Source organism: Podarcis liolepis (assembly GCF_965112155.1).
Source record: "Podarcis liolepis genome assembly, chromosome: 2".
In the NCBI taxonomy this organism is placed as follows: Eukaryota; Metazoa; Chordata; class Lepidosauria; order Squamata; family Lacertidae; genus Podarcis; species Podarcis liolepis.
In genome coordinates, this window is record NC_139555.1 from 10,535,950 (window position 1) to 10,561,064 (window position 25,115).

General features: G+C 46.3%; 1 protein-coding gene across 9 annotated transcripts in view; it reads right to left on the reverse strand.

The window, feature by feature from the left end:
• The window catches only part of COL2A1 (collagen type II alpha 1 chain), a 101,971-nt gene that overhangs the window by 39,718 nt on the left and 37,138 nt on the right, over positions 1–25,115 (reverse strand). For all 9 annotated transcript variants that reach the window (XM_083489846.1, XM_083489850.1, XM_083489848.1 and 6 more), the window contains 8 exons: positions 18,239–18,283; positions 17,421–17,474; positions 13,229–13,327; positions 9,305–9,349; positions 9,023–9,121; positions 6,285–6,338; positions 3,005–3,112; positions 1,070–1,123 (listed from right to left, as the gene is read on the reverse strand). In XM_083489846.1, the coding sequence (XP_083345972.1) occupies positions 1,070–1,123; positions 3,005–3,112; positions 6,285–6,338; positions 9,023–9,121; positions 9,305–9,349; positions 13,229–13,327; positions 17,421–17,474; positions 18,239–18,283 (558 nt within the window). The remainder of the gene's footprint in view (positions 1–1,069; positions 1,124–3,004; positions 3,113–6,284; positions 6,339–9,022; positions 9,122–9,304; positions 9,350–13,228; positions 13,328–17,420; positions 17,475–18,238; positions 18,284–25,115) is intronic.

A 25,115-nucleotide genomic window follows, 5' to 3' on the forward strand; every position in this document is an offset into this window, starting at 1 on the left:
CATTAGCTCAGAGAAATCAGGAGGGCTAGACCCCGTGATGCTTGGGTCAATGGTTTACCATCCAATGGTTATCTCTGGAAATGGCTATAACTATACACTTGGTGAACCATTTTCAAACCAGTTTTAACAGTGAACTTAGCAACTTCTGTAAAAGGGGTGCGGCTGATGCAACTAACACAATGCAGACCAAACTAACATTTCCAAACTTCTTTAGCAGGCATGTATGACTGATTTCAAAACTAGTTTAGATGTAATTTAGACACACCTGTCTGCACTTTCATTATAAGGTAAAGGTAAAGGGACCCCTGACCATTAGGTCCAGTCACGGACGACTCTGGGGTTGCGGCGCTCATCTCGCTTTATTGGCCGAGGGAGCCGGCGTACAGCTTCCGGGTCATGTGGCCAGCATGACTAAGACGCTTCTGGCGAACCAGAGCAGCACACGGAAACGCCGTTTACCTTCCTGCCAGAGTGGTACCTATTTATCTACTTGCACTTTGACGTGCTTTCAAACTGCTAGGTTGGCAGGAGCAGGGACCGAGCAACAGGAGCTCACCCTGTCACAGGGATGTAAGATGTTTCACTGGGGCAACCCAGTAAGATGGCCAGGGTATAATAAATTTATTATAATTATTATCATAAGTATATAATTTTTATGAAATAAATAAAATTTTAAAAAATAGAGCTCCAACATGGCTTTGATGAAATAATATTTGAGATTACAAAAACATTTAAAAGAAAGCTTTACTAGAAACACAGAAACTTATGCTCTGAGACCCAACTCAGGGGCTTAAAATTTCTTATCAAGGATCTCCAAATTCCATTTGTTACAGAATAAAGTTGACTTAACCTGTGTCCCGTCCCACCACCAATAGTGGAGGGGAACAGGTGTCCTTTGTCTATTCTAGAGCAAAGCACACAGGGGAAAACATCGCTCCTTCAAAGAAGCAGTCAAAGAACCCTATATAACACAGAGAAAGGAAGCAGGAAAGGGCATCTAAATTCACTCTTAACCCTCCCAAATTTGTCCTTTCATTCAGATGGAAGTACATCAGGCCCAAATGCTCACCTTGGGACCGGCCAATCCATCCTGACCTGGGAAGCCACGGTTTCCGGGAGCACCCTAAAAACAAGAAAGCAATGATAACATAACCTAGTAAGGCAAGGAGTGCAACAGTTCAGGAAGCTGGGAAGGACACTAGGAAGCATTGCCAATAGCAAGGAGTAAACCAGGAACTGTGGACATCTTCAGTTTAAAAGGCATGGCTCATATAGCACAAGGAAGCAGCACAAACAAGAACTACTAGGGGTGCTATAGCCACCAAGTGACCCAATATTATACAACCACTAGACAGGTGGCAAAGTCCTGCAGTACTTGCTAAGCTTCTGCAGGGGCTTGTTCTGTATCCATATAATATAACCCATTCTAGGTAAAGAGGGTTTGTGCAACAGAATTCCTAATACTCTAAAGTCCACTTCAAATAAGGTCACTTCCTGTTCATTGAGCATTCATCCTGGTCTGCACAAGGTTTGCAGGTAGGTGAGACAATAGAGCACTAGGCACACTTTCCCAGGACATTTCCCTATCACTTTCCTTCTTGCACAAAGTCCAGTTTTAAGAGGAAGCAGGCGAGTTCAACAAGAGCACCAAATCAGCTGCAATCGTGCAACTTGAATTTGTTGGTATGCGTCTCAACCCCACCCCAAAACCGTCAAAAGTCTGGAAGCGCCCTTTGTGATGTGAAGTGTAAATACAACACACACATTTGCAAACAGGGGTGTTAGAGAGGTTCACTCTTCAAACAGCCATGACTGGCTGCAGCTCAACTGCTGAGAGTATAAAGCTAAAGGGACCCCTGACCGTTAGGTCCAGTCGTTACTGACTCTGGGGTTGCGGCGCTCATCTCGCTATATTGGCCGAGGGAGCCGGCGTACAGCTTCCGGGTCATGTGGCCAGCATGACTAAGCCGCTTCTGGCGAGCCAGAGCAGTGCACGTAAATGCTGTTTACCTTCCCGCCGGAGCGGTACCTATTTATCTACTTGCACTTTTGACGTGGTTTCGAACTGCTAGGTTGGCAGAAGCAGGGACCGAGCAACGGGAGCTCACCCCGTTGCGGGGATTTGAACCGCCGACCTTCTGATCGGCAAGTCCTAGGCTCAGTGGTTTAACCCCCAGCGCCACCCATGTCCCTGTTGAGGGTATACTCTGTGCCAAAAAGGTGAACACTGAGATCCACTGTGCAAGCCAGTGGGCAGGCTGGGTCTCAGGCTGTGTACTGCAGTGATGGCTATGCTACAGTTCCCAAAGGACCGCTGCACTTTTAGGGTCAGGACTCACCTGCCCCCATGTATCTTAATGAAGAAATTGTTCAAAGTGTAATCATTCCTTGCTTGGCCCTTCAAGCTTCATTCGTGCTCCATCTCACCTCCCACTTCCAGAGCCCAGGACAGTCCCTCATCCATCTCTCAGCAGCATCCCACCATTCTGTGCTCAGCTCCTCACGTCTCAGAGTCTTGTGATCCCTGCTTCTCTAATGGCTTCCTGGTACACTCTCTAGCTCTTCCTGGTCCTTTGAGCCCACAGGCAATTCTTCAATGCAGCTCTATACTACTATACCAGATTTTTTCAATGAATCCAGGGACACTTTTCAACTTCAACGGATTTTGTCAAGGGACTGATTTGTAAATCTGCGGACTGTCCCTGGGAAACAGGGACGTCTGGTAACCTTACTCTATACTCCATTACAACGACCACTCACCTTCCCCCTGACCACACCTGCTGAAAGCTGAGCAAGAGGTAGCAGCTTAGAGACGGCAGTAAAGCAAAGTTCTTCCATCACCTTCTGCATTATGTTGGGCACCCCACAGGGCACATTCCAAGTTCCAAAGCAAGCCTATTGGCAGGGGTTTGAGCCATATGGCTCAGTGGCTTCCCCCCACAAAGAAGACAGCCCTCTGCTCTTCATGTAGGAAGGTTCCTTGCCCCCAAACGATGTCACCTACCCTCTCTCCAGGTGGTCCAATGGGCCCCGCAGCTCCTGGCTCACCACGGCCACCTCTCTTGCCTTCTTCTCCAGCTGGTCCAGGAGCTCCTTGTGGGCCTGAAGGTCCCTGGGGTCAGCGGGGAACAGAACATACAGGCTTAGTCACTCTGAGCCCCTTCATCATTTTATGCCAAGCCCTACCAATGTTCAGCCCACTATACTGTCTTAAAGAGACAATAAGGCATCACCAGGAAGTGACCTCAGAGTCTGATGAGAGAACAATGCAAATAGCCATGGCAACAGAAAGGTAATTTGGGGCAAGTGGCTTGCAAGGCAGGAAACAGAGGTCACTATCCTTTTTTCCTGGCTGCAAACTATTTATTGATTTGCTGCATTTATATTCCCCCTTTCTTGCTAGGACGTCAAGGCAGTCCACTCCATTTTATCCTCGTAACAACCCTGTGAGGTGGGCTACAATCTGAGATCCAAAGTTCCCTGGCTGTGGATTTGAACCCAGGTCTCCTTAGTCCTACCCTGACAACTCTAACCACTACCCCAACACTGGCTCTCTTCCAGTGCCCAATAAACTGGGACCATTAATGGCAATTCCATTAAATTTTATCCTGACAAAGTTTCAGCCCAAGAAGAGATTAGATTTCAACCTTGAAGTGCTGCTGAGTGAAAAAGTATTATCAACTGAATTATTTTAGCCAAAATATACATTATTATCTACTTGCAAAAAATTTGCAATCCATTATCTACTGAGGGATGATATTCCCAAAACTACTGAGATTGTTTCAGGATATTTTGCCGAGATTTTAAAAGTCAAATTTAAAGCTACTTAATTTTACTTAATGGTGGCTATCGTGTCTTTTAGACATTTTATGTCTGCATTACTAATGGTTTATGGATGGTTCATTGGTATGTTAATTTTTTGTCTACATTATGCCAATAAAGGCTGAATAAATATACATGATTCTGCACAGCCATGGGATGTGGAAGCCCTCCTGACTTCCTGCTGGATGAACTGTCTCACATCTATGGAAGCTGATGAGCCAGAGAACCACTTGGTTTGTGTACACTGGCACAGCTTCACTAAACCCAGCAGGCTTTTTTCTGAAGCACACACACTACTGTAAGGGACTCTTTGAAGGCCTCTGATGCCAACCTGCTGAGCATTATCTCCTCATTTTCAGAATGGAAAATGAAGCAGTGTTCAGCACAGAACGACATCAGTGCCAAGCATTAAAGAGTGGGGACCCAGATGCAACAGGGCAGCCATTGTTTGCCAAGCCCCAGGCCACCCATAGGACAGAATTTTTAGCCAAAGGGACTGGCAGGGGAGATGGCCGAGCCTTATTCCTTCCCAGAAAGCAAGCAGGGGAGATGGGCACAGAGATCCTTTATTATACCAGATAGGCTATAAAGAAGGTTGATAGCCAAAGAATTGATGCTTTTGAATTCTGGTGCTGGAGGAGACTCTTGAGAGTCCATGGACTGCAAGAAGATCAAACCTATCCATTCTGAAGGAAATCAGCCCTGAGTGCTCACTGGAAGGACAGATCCTGAAGCTGAGGCTCCAATACTTTGGCCACCTCATGAGAAGAGAAGACTCCCTGGAAAAGACCCTGATGTTGGGAAAGATGGAGGGCACAAGGAGAAGGGGACGACAGAGGACGAGATGGTTGGACAGTGTTCTCAAAGCTACCAGCATGAGTCTGACCAAACTGCGGGAGGCAGCGGAAGACAGGAGTGCCTGGCGTGCTCTGGTCCATGGGGTCACAAAGAGTCAGACATGACTAAACGACTAAACAACAACAAAGGCTATAAACTAGTGTTTACCAAACCTAGTCTCCAGCTGTTTTTGGACTGCAATTCCCACCATCCCTGACCGTTGGTCTTGCTACCTAGGGGTGATGGGAGTTGTAGTCCGAAAACAGCTGGAGACCCAGGTTTGGGGAAGCACTGCACAAATGGGGAAGCATTTGCCCATATGAAGCATCAGACCATTGATCTACCTAGTCAAATTTACTCTTTGACTAGCATCAGTGGCACTGCAAGGACTCAAGCCAAGTTCTTTCTCAGCCCTGCTACCCAAGACCTTTTTAAATGGAGATGTGGGGACTGAGCCTGGGACCACCTGAATGCAAGACATTTGTTTCACCATTCAGCCAAGCCCTTGCCAAAGGCACAAGCTCCTGGTAGCACCCGATTAAATCAGCATGCTTTTTCAAAGTGACATGATACAATTGTGTGTCGTCGTCATCCCCACCCCCCCAGATGACCTCTGCAGCAGTAAAACAGTTAACAATGAACTGGCCCTAATGAATTTACAATCTACATGTAGGTAGCTTGTGACTATGTGTCCTCTGCTGGTGTCCTGTCCCATGTTTGGCTCTGCCAGACAGCCACATATAAGCATTTCATTTGCACAGAGAATAGCATGGACAATCCACGAGTAGAACTGAACTGCAGTCATTTTCAGATTTTTATACTGCATTTCATAGAACAAGACACCCATACATGAAAGTACAAAGCCCAGAAGGAGGAAAGGTGGGCATTAACCTTCTCCCTTGCCATGTGTAGTCTGGGGGCAAAGGAATTCTAATTTCTGAACCGTGCAGCTGGAGGGGATTATGACGCAGCAGAATTCCCCCTCCGCCAGAAGCCCTGGGCACACATACCATGACGTGGGCTACTGACAGGCTACCACAGTGTTCATGCCGGTAGTAGCTGACAGATGGCCCTGAAACTCATATCAGATTGCTCAGTGCATCCACCCTAATGCCCAGAGCAGGGGTAGCCAGAAGGTGTTATTGTTTTTTGTGGGGTGTTATTGGATTATTGTTTTTATTTTTATTTTATATATTATCTTTTCTGTGAACTGCCCTGAGACCTCCAGTTATAAGGCGGTATATAAATTCAATAAATAAATAAAATAAATAGCCACACCCACAACTGGCATATGGCCCTTGGAGGGGTGGCTGAGAGTCAATGTGGCCCCTGGATCGAAAAAAAGTTAGCCACTCCTAGTGTAGAGGATGAACGGGGAGCAAGTGATACCATATTTACTCGAATCTAATGCTCACCTTTTTTGGCCAAATTACGTTGCGAAAATTAAGGTGCCCATTAGATTTGATGGCACATTTATATTTGCCAGCAAATACCTTTTTTTGGTTTCAAGGTTCTGAAAATCGAGGTGCGCATTAGATTCGATGTTGCATTAGACTTGAGTAAATATGGCACATCCAGAGATGAGACAGCATGCCAGGTATAAAGGCACGTCATCAAATACTTACAGGTTCACCCTTGGGACCTTGTTCACCTTTGAAGCCTGCAATCCCAGGTTCTCCCTACAGAGAAAGAAAAGGAAACATATTAAGAGTAGTCGAGCGCCTATTATCACGTCAAGCTACTTGCTGATCTGTTCAGCAGAATTTCCAACTCAGCATCCTCTGTGTTGAAACATCCAAAGGGTGTTTCAACAGTGCATTCCTTTGAATAGAAGGGCAAAGACCCAACACCAGGCTGGACAAGTGGCAGAAGGACTGGGATAATACGGAGTATGGGAAGGGAAACACTGATGAATGAAAATTGGGAGGCGTGGGAAAGAAAAGATTCTAAATAGAAAGAATCACCAGTTTAGCTTTCGAAGTCTCCTAACAGCATGTGCTACAGCTGGTGGTTTCTGTTGTTGTACTTAAGCTCACTTCTGTTTCACAACCACGTGTCTAAGTCTTCAAACATGCACCACAAAAATCCAGAATCGACCTCATCCCTTAGCAGGTGTGGATATCCTCACTATCAGACAGATTTTCTGAACTTAGGTAAACAGAGCTGTACACAGAATTCCCAATGTGACCATATCCGATTCAACTTTTGACCCCTTTGCCAATAATCCCTAATTTGTCTTTTTTCACTGGCACATCACACTGTCAATATTTGCAGTGAGCTATTCATCATGACCTCAAGATACCCTGCCTGGGGAGTCACTGAAAGGTCAGATCCCATCAGCGCAAGAAAATCTCTCCTCTTATCTCACGACTGCATACTTGTGGGACACTACCAAAGAGCTGCAAGGGGTAAAGATAAAGGGTAAAGGGACCCCTGACCATTAGGTCCAGTCGTGACCGACTCTGGGGTTGCGGTGCTCATCTCACTTTATTGGCCGAGGGAGCCGGCGTACAGCTTCCGGGTCATGTGGCCAGCATGACTAAGCCGCTTCTGGCGAACCAGAGCAGCACACGGAAACGCCGTTTACCTTCCTGCCACAGTGGTACCTATTTATCTACTTGCACTTTGACGTGCTTTGGAACTGCTAGGTTGGCAGGAGCAGGGACCAAGCAACGAGAGCTCACCCTGTCGCGGGGATTCGAACCACCGACCTTCTGATCAGCAAGTCCTAGGCTCTGTGGTTTTAACCCACAGCGCCACCCGCGTCCCTTCCAGTTTTTATGGTAAAGGAGCTGATTTTAGTGACAAGATACATGTTTTTGCTAGAAGCCAAGCAATCGTCACATACGAGAACTCTTTAAGAATACCTGGGCATCTGCCACCCAAGACCCAATGACTTGTTTGGTTTTCATTTAGCTTCTATGCAATCTCCTTACATTATTTTAGTACAGTTGTGTCTTGGTTCTTGAACCTTGTGACTTGAACGTTTCAGCTCCCGAACGCCGGAAACCCGGAAGTGAGTGTTCTGATTTGCCAAAGTTCTTTGGAACCTGAACATCTGACGCCGCTTCCACAGCTTCTGATTGAGTGCAGCAAGCTCCCGCAGCCAATCGGAAGCCGTGTCTTGGTTTTTGAACGTTTTCGGCATCCGAACGGACTTCTGGAACGGATTCCGTTCGAAAACCAAGGTACAACTGTAATTCTTCCATGCTGTTGTCACACCTTTTTCTCAACACGGACAGTCCATCTCTGGGACTGCTTGGTTCCATCTCAGCTGAGGCTCCCCCACAAACTCCTCCATAATATACTCTCTATCTAGAAGCCGCTTGCTTTTCGTTGCTCAGCACAGAGTGAAAGGTGCCTCTGCTTCTCTGCGTATCACAGAAAACTCTGAGGTTCAAGGACTCTCCCTTTGTGCTGGGCACAGAGAACTAGGGGGAACTAAGGATGCAGTTAGACAGATACACCAAAATAACTTCTCACCACATCCAACATAGGAAGCTGCCTTATACAAAGTCAGACTGTTGGTCCATCTAGTTCAGTATTGTCTACACTGACTGGTAGCAGTTATCCAGGGTTTAAGGCAGGGAACCTTCCCAGCTCTATCTGAAGATGCTGGGGACTGAACTTCTGCATGCAAAGCAGGTACTCTACAACTGAACTATGTACTTTAACCCAAGTGTTTCTGAAGCCCCATGTGCACTGAAATACTGACCTCTCCACATGGCAAAAAAATCAGGGGACTGGCAGGGTTAGGGCTGATCATCGATAATGACTGGCTACAAAAGCCAGGCAAAATTTGTGGGTTCCTAGTTACTTTCACCTCTTATTATCCACTTTCCCAAAGCTTAGTTAAAATGTGAATATCAGCCTTGGGGAGAGGTTGTTAGTTTCCGTTTTGCCACTGAGCAGCTGCGTGGAGTCACAGGACTCTGTTTACATTCCAGAGACAGTCCAGGCTATTGGAAGTCTCACGGGAGACTAGAGACGGATGTGACGTTACTGGTTTCCTGTTTCTTTTGTTCCTTTGTTCACTTGCTCTCTGCTTTCATAGAGAGAGGATGCGTCTTTGCTCTCTGCGTAGTTAGGATAATAAAACTCTTTGCAATGTAGCCCAAACCTCTCGTCTCTTTCTTGTGCTGGAAACTCTGCTGAATGGAACGTGCCTTGGAACTTTATCAAAGGCTCAGGTCATTAAACACGTCGGGAGGCGATTCCAAATGACTTGGGGAAAGAAAATGAGCGTTATCAGCTTGGCAGAGCGGAGATCCCAACAGAAGTTATGCCTAGTAACTTTGAGCACAGGATCATCGGTCTGGAGAGTCAGACACCTTGAAGTTTTGCATTGGTTTGGGTTTCTTACCGCCTGGCCTTTGGGACCCAAAGGCCCAGTTGCACCTTGAGGCCCAGGTGGTCCACGTGGGCCAGGAAAACCCGGAGCGCCAGCAATGCCAGGAGCACCCTATGGACAGAATCGAGAAAGCAATTAAGGACAGGAGGGGGAAAGTGCAGGGGGTCTGAGGAACAGCAAATTACTCGGCAAACTATTGTATAGGTTCTTGGTCGATACTGTTCATGAGATGGGCAGAGGTTATTGAACATTCACTAGATCTTCTGCAGACAACATCAGTAATGTGGCACTTACCGCTGATCCTTTGGCACCAGGGATCCCATCAGTTCCAGGGTTGCCCTAAAAACAAAAAGAAGGCATTGATCAAACCTCTTTCCAATAAATGGTTGACTTGCTCCCTACCATGTTTCCTTCCCAGAGGGCTACCCAATATATTAATGGACAGATTATTAAAGCACGGGTCTTTTTTTTTCCTTTCAGAAAAGGGATAAGAGTACCGAGAATGGTGAGCCTGGAAAGAAAGCACATCCATATTCTTCATGGAGAAAGTTAGTAGGTCACCAAACATTTAGTAGTCTCCCTGCATTATGTTTAGAAAAACATATTGCGCTTCCCTCATCCTACCCATTATCAGAGCCATTTTCTTCCATCTTTTAAAAAACGTATAAAACACATTTCACATATATCTACCAACTTTACGATAGACACTTTTCTAATTTTCTTGTTGAGGAAAGGGGTTGTTGTTGTTTGTTACCTTGCACAGCCCCAGCAATTTCACAACCACACCTCACAATTCTCTGCTTTGTTCCACAATCATAAAACTAAAAGATCTACAAAGCAAAATTATTGATATGACATGCTAGTGTCGCGATCCATGCACAAATTTAGCTTTAAAAGGGGGAAAGGGAAAAAAGTAAGACCCAGATCCTTGAGAGAAGGAAGCATATTTGAATGACAAACATACCAGGAGAAATTGAGGGCAACCAGGCCCAAAATGGGATGGAGCCCAACAGAGAGGTTCTGGTCTAGACAGATAACATTTAGAAATCTAGACAGATATGATTTAGAAGCATGAATGAGGACAGCGTCACTGTAGCAGCTGGGTGGGAATTCCCTCCTAGCAAGTAGAATGAGACAGCCCCCCTTATGCAACGTTTTTAGCACTACAGGCTAGCAAATTGCCAGTCGTTAAGTTTACAAGTGCAGTTTAACCAGGTGGGTGGGGAAAAGAGAGACACCTGCTTCACGTGACCTTATTGATGCACAGCTCACTTATTATTTACCTATCCTAGCAGGTGGAAAACACTGATTACCAGGGGGAAGAACATGTCAAGGTAGAACATGAGACTCAGAGTTGTGGGTTTGAGCAGAAGATCTGTGCATTGCAGGGGGTTGGATGAGATCACCCTTATGGTCCCTTCCAACTCTACAGTTCTATTAATCTAAGGTTGTAGCAGCCAAATCAGCAAAGAGCCCTGTAGCGCCGTAAAGAGCCAGCAAATTTTATTATGCTTTCGTGAATTAAAGTCCCCTTCATGAGATGCATGAAGTGCAAACCTGCAACCCAAGATTATATTTAATGCATCTCATGAAAGAAAGAAGAACTATGATAATTTATGCCATAACAACATTGGTTAGTTGTTAAGGCACCAAAAGACTCCTTTTTGTCAATCACCAGCACATTTCGATCCATTGGGTATGGTGTTGAGTTAAGTTTGTGTCCATGCACAAGGGCTCAAATGGCAGTTTCCTCAGGGTCATCACACCAAATATAGGCAAGGTCAAGATTAATAACCATGCCAAATACCCAGCAGAATATGGCCCAGACAAAATGTGACTTTGGCTGTTACAACCTACCGTAATTGTCTAGAATTTCCCAGTTGTAAAAAAGGGACCTCTTGCTTCCTGTGCTGCCTTTCCTCAATATAGTCTTACCATCCATAATATGTTGATCGCCCCATTATTAAAAGAAAAGTAAAAAGTGGCCATCTGTAGTTAACTATGTGCATGTGCGAGTAGATGGGCTTTTTGTACCCACAATTTAACAAGTAGGGCAAGGAACGTGTGTTAGTGAACCTCCACACATGGTTCAGCATAGGGCTTCCCAGGTCTTTTATTTTTGCGCCCAATTTTGGCCGGTGGACCACATAGCGGTTGAACTAGAGAGAATCCTTTGGGACTCTTTCAACTCTGCAAGTCTATGATTCTATGAAATATAAGCAACTAGTACTCATGCTGAGAAAGGTTGTGCAAATCCTGACTTCGCGCTGCCATCTGCTGGTGGTTCCTGTATTTACACCTAGTTCACTTCCCATTGCTTGCTAAAACACAAGCAGCTGGGAAATCAGGGAATATTTTTGCATATATCTACTGGGGGAAGAAGAAGAGTAAATAACCACAGAATAATCAAGTTGAACGAACCCTATACCTGATTAGAAATAATTTGTCAGTTAAGAATGAGGATGATTTCTCCCTCTAGGATAATTTTGTCCTCACACCACAGCTAGAAGTACTTGCTAAACGTAAGGTAAAGGACCTCTGGACAGTTAAGTCCAATCAAAAGTGACTACGGGGCTGCAGCACTCATCTCGCTTTCAGGCCGGCATTTGTCCACAGACAGCTTTCCGGGTCATGTGGCCAGCATGGCTAAACCGCTTCTGGCATAACAGGACACTGTGACGGAAGCCAGAGTGCATGGAAACGCTGTTTACCTTCCTGCCGCAGCGGTACCTATTTATCTACTTGCACTGGTGTGCTTTTGAACTGCTAGGTTGGCAGGAGCTGGGACAGAGCAGCACGAGCTCACCCCGTCGTGGGCATTCAAACCGCCGACCTTCTGATCGGCAAACCCTAGGCTCGGTGGTTTAGACCACAGAGCCACCCGCGTCCCGGTAGAAGTACTTGGACAACACTTTTATTCAGGTGAGGTAAGACTATCCAGCGGGTGCCTTTCTCCACTTGCTAAGTGGAATGTGTCAACCAAGCCAGTCACAAAGAAAAATCCAATCACAGCACTGAAGAGGACTGGATTAGATGCCTCTTAGGGTCCCTTTCAACTCTACAATTCTGCGATCATAGAGCTGGATTACCATTATTCTATATACTCTACAGAACAGTGCCCCAACCAAATGGCTAGGCATGTTTTTCCAGGTCAAATTGGTTCCTACACCGTTGAAACAATGTGGTTTTGTCATTTAAAAGCAACAATTATTATAAAGTGCCGCAATGGGTCCCACAATGTGATGCTAACAAGGTTTGTTTTTTTGTGGCTCCCAATGCTCCTCTAAAAGATTTCCATATTTCAACTCTTCTCTCTCTCTCTCTCTCTCTCAATTACTGACTGCTCCCATAGCCTCCCACTGTGACACTGTAATGCAGCATGAATAACTGGATCTGGCCAGACCAGCTGTCGGTCACCTGATGACATCAGGTGACCCATTTGAACAACATGTGGTGTGCATGTCACTTTGTCGTGACAACCAGCTGACAGACTGGGCTTCAAAGCACCACCATGCTGTTCGTTGACAGCACAGACCTTCAGTTGAAAGGTGATTCAGCTGCCTCCCCTTTGCCATTTATAAAAATAATAACAGTAATAATTCTTTTAAAATCATAAAATTTTAAACTGGGCATTCCCCCTGCTCCTCTGCTGTGGTTCTGTGATGTGAAAATGTTGTTATGGCATGCCCCCAGGGCACCCAAATTTGTTTCTGAAAACAAAATCACAGTCATACCTCATGTTACGTTTGCTTCAGGTTGCGCGTTTTCAGGTTGTGTCTTGCGGCGACCCGGAAGTAACGGAACGGGTTACTTCCGGGTTTCGCCACTCGCGCAGACGTGCAAAATGACATCACACGCATGCACAGAAGCGGTGGATCTCGACCAGCGCGTGCGCAGACACAGAGACACGGGTTCCGTTCTTTTCAGGTTGCAAATGGGCCTCTGGAACGGGTCCCGTTCACAACTAGAGGTACCACTGTAATGCTTTTTGTCACAGCCATGTTTTACACTTTGGCCATGCCCAGTTTGACCCACAACTTCTGAAGGGCTGACCATGGGTCAGTATGGCCCTCAGCTTGAGAAAGGTTAGCCACCTTTGAGTTAGGGGGCCTCAGAAGGAAAAGATGTGGAAATCTTTTAATGATGCCCTAATAAAGCTAAACCATCTCCATGCCCCCCTGGAAATTCTGGTTCTCGCCAGAAGAACCAGGTACTTACAGGAGCTCCCGATGGTCCAGGAGAGCCGGGGGTTCCGGATTCACCACGAGAGCCTTGGGCGCCCTCAGGGCCACGAGCGCCAGTGGGGCCAGCTTCACCCTGCACAAATATGAGAAGGAACATTAAGAGGTCAAAGGGAAACATGACAAAGTATCCACTAGGATGCCACAAGAAGTAGACCCGGATGCTTCATAAATTATGGTGACCGTCAATTGCTGGGCTATTGTCCAAGAAGCCTACCTAACGCTCTCAGTCTTTGAGCTATGCGTCCTTGGGGCCTGAGACTTTCTGTTCCACCTTTCTGCATTTCTAGATTTTACACCATTAGGACTCCATATTAATGGGGAGTGGTGCATGCTCTAGTTATCTCTCACTTGGACTACTGCAATGCGCTCTATGTGGTGCTATCTTTGAAGGTGACCTGGAAACTACAACTAATCCAGAATGCAGCAGCCAGACTGGTGACTGGGAGCGGCCGCCGAGACCATATAACACCAGTCTTGAAAGACCTACACTGGCTCCCAGTATGTTTCCGAGCACAATTCAAAGTATTGGAGCTGACATTTAAAGCCCTAAATGGCCTCAGTCCAGTATACCTGAAGGAGCGTCTCCACCTCCATCGTTCTACCCGGACACTGAGGTCCAGCACCGAGGGCCTTCTGGCGGTTCCCTTGCTGCGAGAAGCCAAGTTATAGGGAACCAGCCAGAGGGCCTTCTCGGTAGTGGCGCCCGCCCTGTGGAACGCCCTCCCACCAGATGTCAAAGAGAAAAATAACTACCAAACTTTTAGAAGACATCTGAAGGCAGCCCTGTTTAGGGAAGCTATTAATGTTTAATAGGTTATTGTATTTTAGTGTTATGTTGGAAGCCGCCCAGAGTGGCTGGGGAAACCCAGCCAGATGGGCAGGGTATAAATAATAAATTATCATCATCATCATCATCATTATTATGGGGAGCTGGTTTTAAGTGGCCACCACTACATGCTATCTCTTGCTATTGTTACAAGGATGAAGAGTTCACTGAACTGTACAGAAGATGGACAGCTCCTTCCTTTACTTTTCACTCTATTTATTTGTATTTTGTTCAGTATTGATTCCTGCATTAGGTTCTCTCAGAGGCACCCTCTGTGAAAACAGCTATTCCTTATGGAACAGTTGTGCTCTGCTCTTTCTCTTGCTTTGAGCATCTTACTAATGCGCGACCCTCCTCTTCATCTTTTTATAATGAGGACGCTGATTATGATTGAAGGCCCGCTGTCAGATATCCCACAAATGGCCTCATTCCCCCTCTCCCCTACTGCCTCTTCACTGTCTGGTTACCATAGAAACCAGTCCTCAGAGAGATTAGCAACCCAAACCCATTCTCACCAGTAGTAATGGGAATTCCCAAAGGACTCTCTCTCCCATCTCCCTCTTGTCCACCTTACCCTAAAAGGCCCCACCATTAAGGAAACCCGATATGCTGTCTGGAGATTTTGAAGCGCATACCACTCATGCCACAGACAGAGGAGAAACACAGCACACACACACACACACACACACACACACACACACACACACACCGCTTGACTTGACCCTTTGGACAAAACCTGAGCTCCTTTCACGACCATGGCAAAATGCAATCAGAATTTAACTGCCACGGTATCTCTTGTCCAGGTGGCATTTTAACCAAGAAGGGCTTCAAACATCATCAAAACAAGCACTGCTAGGTGCTAGGCCAAGGGTAGGCAAACTAAGGCCCGGGGGCCAGATGCGGCCCAATCGCCTTCTGAATCCGGCCCGTGGACAGTCCGGGAATCAGCATGTATTTACATGAGTAGAATGTGTGCTTTTATTTAAAATGCATCTCTGGGTTATTTGTGGGGCCTGCCTGGTGTTTTTACATGAGTAGAATGTGTCCTTTTATTTAAAATGCATCTCTGGGGGATTTGTGGGGCATAGGAATTCGTTCACTTCCCCCAAAAAAATATAGTCCGGCCCACCACATGGTCTGAGGAACCGTGTACTGGCCCACAGCTGAAAAAGGTTGCTGACCCCTGTGCTAGGTGCGCTCATTACTTAAATCAGGCGATGTGGCTTCTTGTAACATTTGAAGGGGAGCGTGCACAGGCAAAAAAAAACCACAGAAAGAAGAATAAGAACAAATCATACAATAAACACCGCCAGCTGAATGTGGGAGTGACGAGGCATTCAGTTGCCAACGTTTCTTTGATAACATCCAAGACCAGATATATTCCTTGTATGTCCTCAAATCAAAGTCAGTGATGGGCAAGAGAGGCCAGGGGGGACTTCTCAACATGTTTTTCAGACCACATGTGACTTATTATGGAAGCTTACTAGTTCCACATATTGACTAAGGTAAAGGTAAAGGGACCCCTGACTGTTAAGTCCAGTCGCGGACAACTCTAGGGTTGTGGCACTCATCTCGCTTTACTGGCCGAGGGAGCCGACATTTGTCCGCAGACAGTTTTTCCGGGTCATGTGGCCAGCATGACTAAGCTGCTTCTGGTGAACGAGAGCAGCACACGGGAACACCGTTTACCTTCCCGCCGGAGCAGTACCTATTTATCTACTTGCACTTTGGCGTGCTTTCGAACTGCTAGGTTGGCAGGAGCTGGGAGCTCACCCCGTCACGGGGATTCGAACCGCCGACCTTCTGATCGGCAAGCCCTAGGCTCAGTGGTTTAGACCACTGCGCCACCCGTGTCCCTGATACATATTGACTACTATTGACTACTCTGTAGTAAATACAGTCCTGTGTAAGGAAAGCAGAGGAACAACAGAAATCCCTTTGCAAGAAGAAGTGACTTTTGGACCTATGCTCTCTTAACACATCAGTTTAGATTGCAAACCTACACACATACACCCGCGTTTGTCCCACTGAACTCAGTGTAGATATGCAAATGGTTGCATATGGTTGTGCTTTTCATCATTAATATACCTGAGTCTTTAAGGTGTGCTGAGAATCTTGCTCCCCTCCAACCCAAAGCTCTTCTCTCTCCTAAAGTACTCTGAAATGGCACCCCTGCTCCTAGTTTAAAGCAATATACAAGCATTTTGCCCTCCAGGGAATTAACAAACTTTATACTAGACTCCATCTCAAATGGTTTTGCTAATAGCAGAATGGTATTTCTGACAGCCTTGGAAATTACACAGCCCTCTGGGCATGATGCACATATACCCTGTGTGTTTTCCTTGCAATGGGTTTGTTTTGGGGTCACTGGGTTTTCCCTATTTTCACAGCGCTAAATAATGGTTCACAAAAAAGTAGGTAAATCTCCAGGGAATGATGGATTAGAAGCCTAAACTGCTTCAGTGTAATTCAGTTTTCTGTCGAGGTGGAAGCAATACAGTGGTGCCTCGCAAGACGAAAAGAATCCGTTCTGTGATTCTCTTCGTCTAGCGGTTTTTTCGTCTTGCGAAGCAAGCCCATTGACGGATTAGCGGATTAGCGCTATTAGCGGCTTTTAGCGGCTTATCTGCTGATCGGATCAGCTGATAAGTGGCTTAGTGGCTTAGAAAAAGGGGGGGAGGGGAAAAAACCCGCAGGAACTCGCAAGGCATTGTCGTCTTGCGAAGCAAGCCCATAGGAGATTCGTTTTGCGAAGCACCTCCAAAACGGAAAACCCTTTCGTCTAGCGGGTTTTCCGTCTTGCGAGGCATTCGTCTTGCGGGGCACCACTGTACATTCGAAGAACAATTCATACATGCCATTTTTCAAAGGGATCTGCAGGCAGTTAATTTGTCAAGATTTAACAAGAAGACGAGTGCAAACAGGAGAGTTGTTTTAGGACTTTCTGCAGCATTACTCCTATAACTTCTCTCCACATATTCAGCTTCCATTTTCCTTCACAATTGCCTATATGTTGATTTCCATCCAGGCCTTTCCCAGACCTTCTGAAACTCCTTTTCCTAGTCTCCTTTCCTCTCACACAGATGTTCACAGACATGTATTCACAGGCTGCTTTTTCTTGGGGGCTGTCAATCTTTCCACCTTCTCCTTACTTTGCAGGCAGGCAGACCTGACGAAATGCTTCAGGCCTCTTTCCAAAGCGATAAAAGGAGCAAAATACTCCGTGGGCTCTGGGAGGAGAGCGTTTCACAGTTGCTTAGAAAAAGCAGTGTGTGTGTGTGTGTGTCATAACAAGCCAGAGGCTGCAAACGCACTCACTGGGCCTTGAAGCACTACTTACCTTTGCACCCGGTGCACCTGGGAAACCTGGAGCTCCAGCGGGGCCGACAGGTCCCTGAAAAAAGAGAAAAGGGTTTCAATAAGTTTGAGAAAAGGAGGACAGAGTTATTTTAATTACCATATTTTTCACTCTATAACACGCACCAGACCATAACATGCACATAGTTTTTAGAGGAGGAAAACAAGAAAAAAATATTCTAAACAAAATAGTGGATATATGATTTTTGTGGTTCATGCTGTGGCCACAGACATGTGATCTGACAGTGAGTTTGGAGTAGCCCAATGCAAAAATCCTGAGGATCCATGTGGATCTATGCTTTGTAACCACGGAGGAGGGAAGGAAGGGGAATCATGGATCCTCTGCTCACGACTGCAGCAGATCCCCCCCGCCACCCGCAGGCATTCGCTCCATAACACGCACAGACATTTCCCCTTACTTTCTAGGAGGAAAAAAGTGAGTGTTATGGTGCAAAAAATACGGTATTTACCCTCCACAGCTTTCATGACAGCCCTACAAGTTATGTAATGGCCCCTTATGCCTGAAAGTCTTTTGCAGAACATATACATGCCAGCTGTCTTTTGCCTCCCCACTTTTTTTTTGTTTGTTAAGTCTATGTCTTTTTTTAAAAAAAATGCCACAGAATTTAGGGGAGAACAGGAATTCTTTAAAAAATAATAATTTTAGAACTATTTAGTATTTCAGTAATAACATATCCAATTTGTAAGTTTCCATTTTAGCAGGAAAAAACTAAAAATAAATGCACGTTCAGAAATCTTTTAAAAAGCAATTTATAATCTTTCAAAAAGCAATTTACTTACGGGTGGGCCAGCTGGACCAGGGAGACCATCATTACCACGAGCACCCTGTGGGGACAAGAGATCACGAGTCAGAAAAGTAAGTGTTATCAAATAGCATTGCAGCTGTGCTCCCAATTATGCCACCAAATGGAACTGGAGCCCCAGGTAAATATATCTTGTAGAACATACAGAAGCCACTGCATTGGACTGTATCAGGAGACATAAATGCACTAACTAGTCTGCTGCTGTGGAAACAACTAAGGGTCTTGGGTCACCTTAAGGACTAATATGGATTATGTCGAGAGCATTGTGGACTGGACTCCAGATGTATGAAATGGAAACCTCAGGTGGCAGGTTTACACAAACATGAGCGTAAAGGGGTAAAATATGTAGCAGTTAAATGGCAATGGAATTAAAAAAGGACATTCTTTGACGATTCAATTAGAGCTTGAACGGAATGTTTTCTGGTGTTAACATGCATATAAACAAACACAAGTTTACATGTGTTTATAATACAGGAAAAACAGAACTGAAAGCATATCAAAGCGACAAAATACAAAAATCAAAACATAAATCCAGAAATAAAGTACTAGGGTAAAGGGGTACAGGCCCCACTAACCATCAAAGTTGTGGCAAAGAAATATAGGTGCCAATTAAGCACATTTTTTAACATAGTGCCTGAAGTCACCTCTGGTGAATGAGCATCAGAAACGGCTTTGTGTTGTGCATAAAAAGGTAAAGGGACCCCTGACCATTAGGTCCAGTCGTGACCGACTCCAGGGTTGCGGCACTCATCTTGCTTTATTGGCCAAGGGAGCCGGCGTACAGCTTCCGGGTCATGTGACCAGCATGACTAAGCCGCTTCTGGCAAACCAGAGCAGCGCACGGAAACGCCGTTTACCTTCCCGCCAGAGTGGTACCTATTTATCTACTTGCACTTTGACGTGCTTTCAAATTGCTAGGTTGGCAGGAGCAGGGACCGAGCAATGGGAGCTCACCCCGTTGCGGGGATTCGAATTGCCAACCTTCTGATCGGCAATCCTAGGCTCTGTGGTTTAACCAACAGCGCCACCCGCGTCCCTCCAGCTAAAGTTACTACCTTCCCAATTCACCAGGAATTTCTGCAGTGTTTCATTGCAAGCATCAACCTGGTGGGTTTATTCCCACCTCCATGATCTGCAGCTGCATTCCCCCCCCCCACTGCCCCTTAGTTTAATGCGGAACAAAGTCAAGTTCCATCAATCTAGAGTAGGTGGAGAAGGAGGAGAAGGAGAGCAAGACAAGCCTACCTGCCACCCCCTGTCCTGTTCATAAGACAGAGAACCAATGAGGGCAATGGAGGATGAGTTTGCTGCCATGACATTTGCAACCCTGCGCTCACTTGCAGGGAACGGCAGGATACAAACGTAATAAACAAATAACTGCGTGCATGTGATGAAGTTTTAGGTCTTTTTTCTATGACAAGAGCCTTCTTGGTTGAGATACAACATGATGGGATAGTTAAGGTAAAGGGACCCCTGACCATTAGGTCCAGTCGTAGCCGACTCTGGGGTTGCGGCGCTCATCTTGCTTTATTGGCCGAGGGAGCCGGCGTACAGCTTCCGGGTTATGTGGCCAGAATGACTATCAATCAATAGACTTTATTTGCGTAGCCGACAGGCCATAGCATCGAAGGACAAACACATATAAATATAACCTCGGAGGAATGGTCAGGCCAGGGAGAAAGATAATAATAACCAGATGCAGATAAATTAATAATCTCAGTACTTAAAACTTGGCAGAGGTAATAAAATAATAATAATAAAACATAACGATAATAATAATAAGATCCTAGGCGAGGAATCCGAATGACGACACTGATGTCATTCAGATAGCAGCTCTCAGTCTCATTGCTCTTTCGATAAATTTGGCAACCTTCTCTGTTGTCGAGCTGTTCTGGTCAGCCAGGAGTGAGAATAGTTTGGCTTCACAAGAGCGGCCCGGGATGGCAGATAGGAGCAGCGTGATGGTCTCGTCCCAGAGATCTTTGTATAGGGAGCAAGACAAGAGAACGTGTGACACAGTCTCCACGTATCCAGCTCCACAGGGGCAGAGCCGGCTCTCGAATGAATTTTTTTGATATCTACCTTCAAGAACAGCTGAGGGTAACATATTTAGTCTGGCCAGTGTAAAGGCCCACCTGAGTTTTGGAATGGTTAAGGTAGACAAATAAGGTGCCCGAGAATCAAAGTGGGAGGGGGGCAGATAAGCGTACCAAGCACTAAATTTCTTAATATAGGGCCAGCATGACTAAGCTGCTTCTGGCGAACCAGAGCAGCACACAGAAATGTCGTTTACCTTCCCACCGGAGTGGTACCTATTTATCTACTTGCACTTTGAAGTGCTTTCGAACTGCTAGGTTGGCAGGAGCAGGGACCGAGCAACGGGAGCTCACCCCATTGCGGGGATTCGAACCACCAACCTTCTGATCGGCAATCCTAGGCTCTGTGGTTTAACCCACAACGCCACCTGCGTCCCTTCAATGGGATAGTTAATATGGCATAATTCTTCCTATGGAAAAGCTTTGCTAGAAATTAAATCTGTGACTCACACTGCTTACTCAGATGTTCAAGATAACTTTTGTCTGCGCACAGAAGCTTTTCACTCCCGCCCCTGCTGTGCCTGTATCAAGAACCACTTCTGAGCTCTCCCCCCTCCCCAGTGAAGTTACAAACAGACAGAAATAGCTTGTCAAACAGTGCACAAGGCTGCTATTTGGAGTGGGGGGGGGGGAGAGAACAGCTTCACTGCATATAGGAAGTTGTCTATGTGTGTTCCTCTGGATTAATGCCATTTTTATGTGAGACCCAACACAACAGGAGCAGACATCCACTCAGGCAACAGGCCATCTCCTTCCTCTCTGCAGCCCCCTCCACCACTAAATTGTAATTGGATAAATTGTTTTCCTCTTCCCCACTAATTGGAGTCTGGCTGACACTTTGAGGCAGAAAGGGGAGCCGATTCCTTCTAATGGGTGCTCACTGAATATGTTTAGAGTTGCTAAGTTAAACCTGGTTACTTCAAGGCTGTTAAACCGTCTTCGTTACATTATCTCCTTAATTCTCTCAACTATCTAAATCTGTAAGGAATATGAAGACTGGATCTTTGAGCTAAAACGCTCCCCCTGAGCTTCACAGCCAGCCCCATGGGGGCTTTGACATTTGTTCAATAAACAGCCAGAGGGAATTTCACGCTAGGTTTATTACAGTATCAAGTGAAAGCTGAAATCTCCGGAGATGTAGAATGGAATGCTGGAAATAGGCCCAGGCACGATGTCTCTGGCTTGCTAGTTTGCTAAACTGAGCGCAGCCATGCCTATTAGCTTTGCTTCGCAAAAGACCCAGGTTCAAACAGCCATGCAACCGCACAGTTTATGGGTTGACACAGGATCAGTAATTAACTCTCAGCCTGATCTATCATGCAGAGCAGCTGGGAGAATAAAATGAGGGAAGCCGTGTAGGACACAACACCCTGAGCTTCTTGAAGCGCAGGACAAAAGCAAAGTGAATCAACAAACGTGTGGATGTTCACATAGTTTTGCTAAGGAGGGTGTGACACAGCAGTGGATGGCTGCGCTACTCACCTGACCTCCCACCAACTGGGTCGCTGCTGCATACCAGGATGGAGAGGGGGACACAGCAGCAAGGTCAGTACAGGGCTAACATGCTGGCAAGACAGCAAGATTGGCTTTGGAGTGTTTGCGCCGCACTGACCTCGCCACCCTCTTGCTCCTCTTGATCCCAGTACGGTGGTACCTCGGGTTAAGTACTTAATTCATTCTGGAGGTCTGTTCTTAACCTGAAACTGTTCTTAACCTGAAGCACCACTTTAGCTAATGGGGCCTCCTGCTGCCGCCGCAAAGTTCTTAACCAGATGTCATATTTCTGGGTTAGCGGAGTCTGTAACCTGAAGCGTATGTAACCTGAGGTACCACTGTATGTAGTAGCGACTCAGCTGGAGGGAGGTCAGGTGAGCAGCACCAAACACTACCGGTGTGATATTTCTCAGCATCCACATTTCCCCCCATGATCCAATCAATACACTAATCTTTCCAGTTTAGCCAAACCCCCTGAATTTTGAATCTGAGCATCTAAACCAGAGTTTCCCAAGCTTGGATCTCCAGCTGTTGTTGGACTACAACTCCTATCTCCTCTAGCTAGCAGGACCAGGGCTCAGGGATGATAGGAGTTGTAGTCCAACAACAGCCAGAGACCCAAGTTTGGGAAACTCTGGTCTAAACATGGCCTCTAGGGTTGTGACCTCTCTTATACCTGATGCTGAACTTTAGATTTACAGTGGAAGTAAGTGGGAGAAGAGGCAGCCAGAGTTCCTTCTGCTTCCTCTTCCACTTCCTGGCACTGTATGGCATTGTGCATATGGCACACCTACAGATTTGAGGAACTGTCTGGGTGACAGAATCATGCAACATATGGGCAGGAGGAGCTGTTTCGGCTCCTGCCTTAGCCACTCATCTGACCTCCAGTCCGTCATGTTATTACTGGAGCTGGAGAGGGAGGGGCGAGGTAGCAGCGAGGTCAGCACGGCGGAAGCTCACCAATAGGAGCACCAGATGGGCTCTGCCGGTGCACTTGCACTGCGCTGATCTCACCACCACCACCTCATCCATCACCCTCTCCCCACTCCCAAAGTAAGCAGCAGCAACATCACCAATCAGAGGTCAAGTGAGCGGGACATGGCTCAATTGGTAGAGCATGAGATTCTTAATCCTGGGGTTGTGGGTTTGAGCCCCATGTTGGGCAAAAAGATTCCTGCACTGGAGGGGGTTGGACTAGATGGCCCTCGTGGTCCCTTCCAACTCTACAGTTCTATGTGTGGAGGCTCCCTGCCATACTATCCGCTCCACCTGATGCCCAGGTTACAAGGTTTAGTGTTACAGTGGTACCTGGGGTTACAGATGCTTCAGGTTACAGACTCCGCTAACCCAGAAATAGTACCTCGGGTTAAGAACTTTGCTTCAGGATTAGAACAGAAATTGTGCTCCAGTGGCACAGCGGAAGCGGAAGGCCCCATTAGCTAAAGTGGTACCTCAGGTTAAGAACAGTTTCAGGTTAAGAACAGACCTTCAGAACTAATTAAGTTCTTAACCTGAGGTACCACTGTATTTATTTAAAAGCATTTATATACTGCTTAATAGTCCAAAAATCTCTAAATGGTGTAGCGTGTAAAAAACACCAAGCTATATATCAGTAAAACAAAAATGCAACCTAAAACCAGTCAAACAGCAATATAAAAAAACATAAAAGCACATGGCAATGAATAAAATAGAAATTCAGAAGGCTTGGATATGTAAAACAGGGTCCGGTCTTATGACTCAGGGAAAAAATAAATTGACACAAGACATCTGAAGCCACTGGTGTCTGCTGCTTCACGTATGGCAGCGGAAAGGGCATTCCACAGTACAGGGGTAACAGCAGAAAATACCTGCTTTTCAGTCACCATCCTACAATATTCTGTAGAGTGTGGTGCCACAAGTAGAATTTCTCCAGGTGATCTAAGTCAATGATGGCCAAAATTGGCCCTCCAGCTGTTTTGGGACTACAACTCCCATCATCCCTAGCTAACAGGACCAGTGATCAGGGATGATGGGAATTGTAGTCCCAAAACAGCTGGAGGGCCAAGTTTGGCCATCACTGATCTAAGTGGTCTGACAGTCTTTGACTTAACATATAAAGTCCTGAATAACAATATGATGAACGTGGCTCAATAGCTAGCCGGTGTCCAAGGCATACAAAAAGTTGCACCTCAGCACAGGTGTAATATGTGTGCGCCCAGGTGCTCCAATCAATAACCTGGTCTCAGGTTTCTGAATCAGCTGCAGCTTCTGGACCAACCCCAAGATGGCAACTCCAGTTTACTTCCTAACCTTTGAAAAGCATTAGCACTTTCCTACAACTTTACAGCATGAATGGGGAACCTGTGAACCTTCAAATGTTGTTGGACTCTGGCTCCCATCAGCCCCAGCTAGCAAGGTCGAGGGTCAGGGATGATGGGAGTTGTAGTCCAAGGGCCACAGTTCCCCACCGCTGCCTCTATTTGCATAGGAAAAAAGATCCAATTTAAGCAAGTGCAAGTTTCTCTGCAAAGCAAACAGCAGCTATGTGGATGGGGACATCCCGGATTGGGACCCCAGCAGGGGGCAAAGGGTTAAAGCCCCCGAATTCCCATGCTAGATCCCCACCACCATGTTCACAGCAATTTGTATAGAAGGAATTCTGCACTTAACAAAAGTTGGGTCCCCCCTGCAGCAAGCTGGATTTAAACTAGAAGTTAGCCCCATTCGGTGCTACTAATCAGAGGCTGCTTTCTGCTTCTCTCCTCAACATAATAAAGCATGCCATGTCCTTTAGGGAGATGCCCACTGCCATCTTTTGCGAGATGCCCGCTGCAGTAAAAATCAGCTGGCTGGCGGGCAAAAGACCATTACCATGCATCTTAGGACACAGCAACTTAAACAGCCTTTGCCAACTCATGCCCTCCAGGCATTGGAGACTAGTCCATTAGGGCAAATTGGGCACTGCCCCACCAACCTTGGCCCTGGCTTTCTGTTTCCTCCTCCTTAGTCGTCAGAGTTGCTGTAGCAGAACTCAGCAGGGAGGGGGAGGGGGAGGAAACTATAGCTAACTGACTCTGCCTGCCGCTGGCTATAGCGCCTCCTACTGTTGGCCTCCTTGCCTTCTGCCCTACCAGGCCCAATAGGCACCAGCCACCTCTGCCTCCAGATGTTCAACAACCAAAAGCCACAGCAAGTATACTGAAAAGGGCAAAGAAATCTCATGCCATCATTACTTTTACGGAAACGTGGTAGGCCATGACAAATGGGGTAGGGAGATCGCAAGGG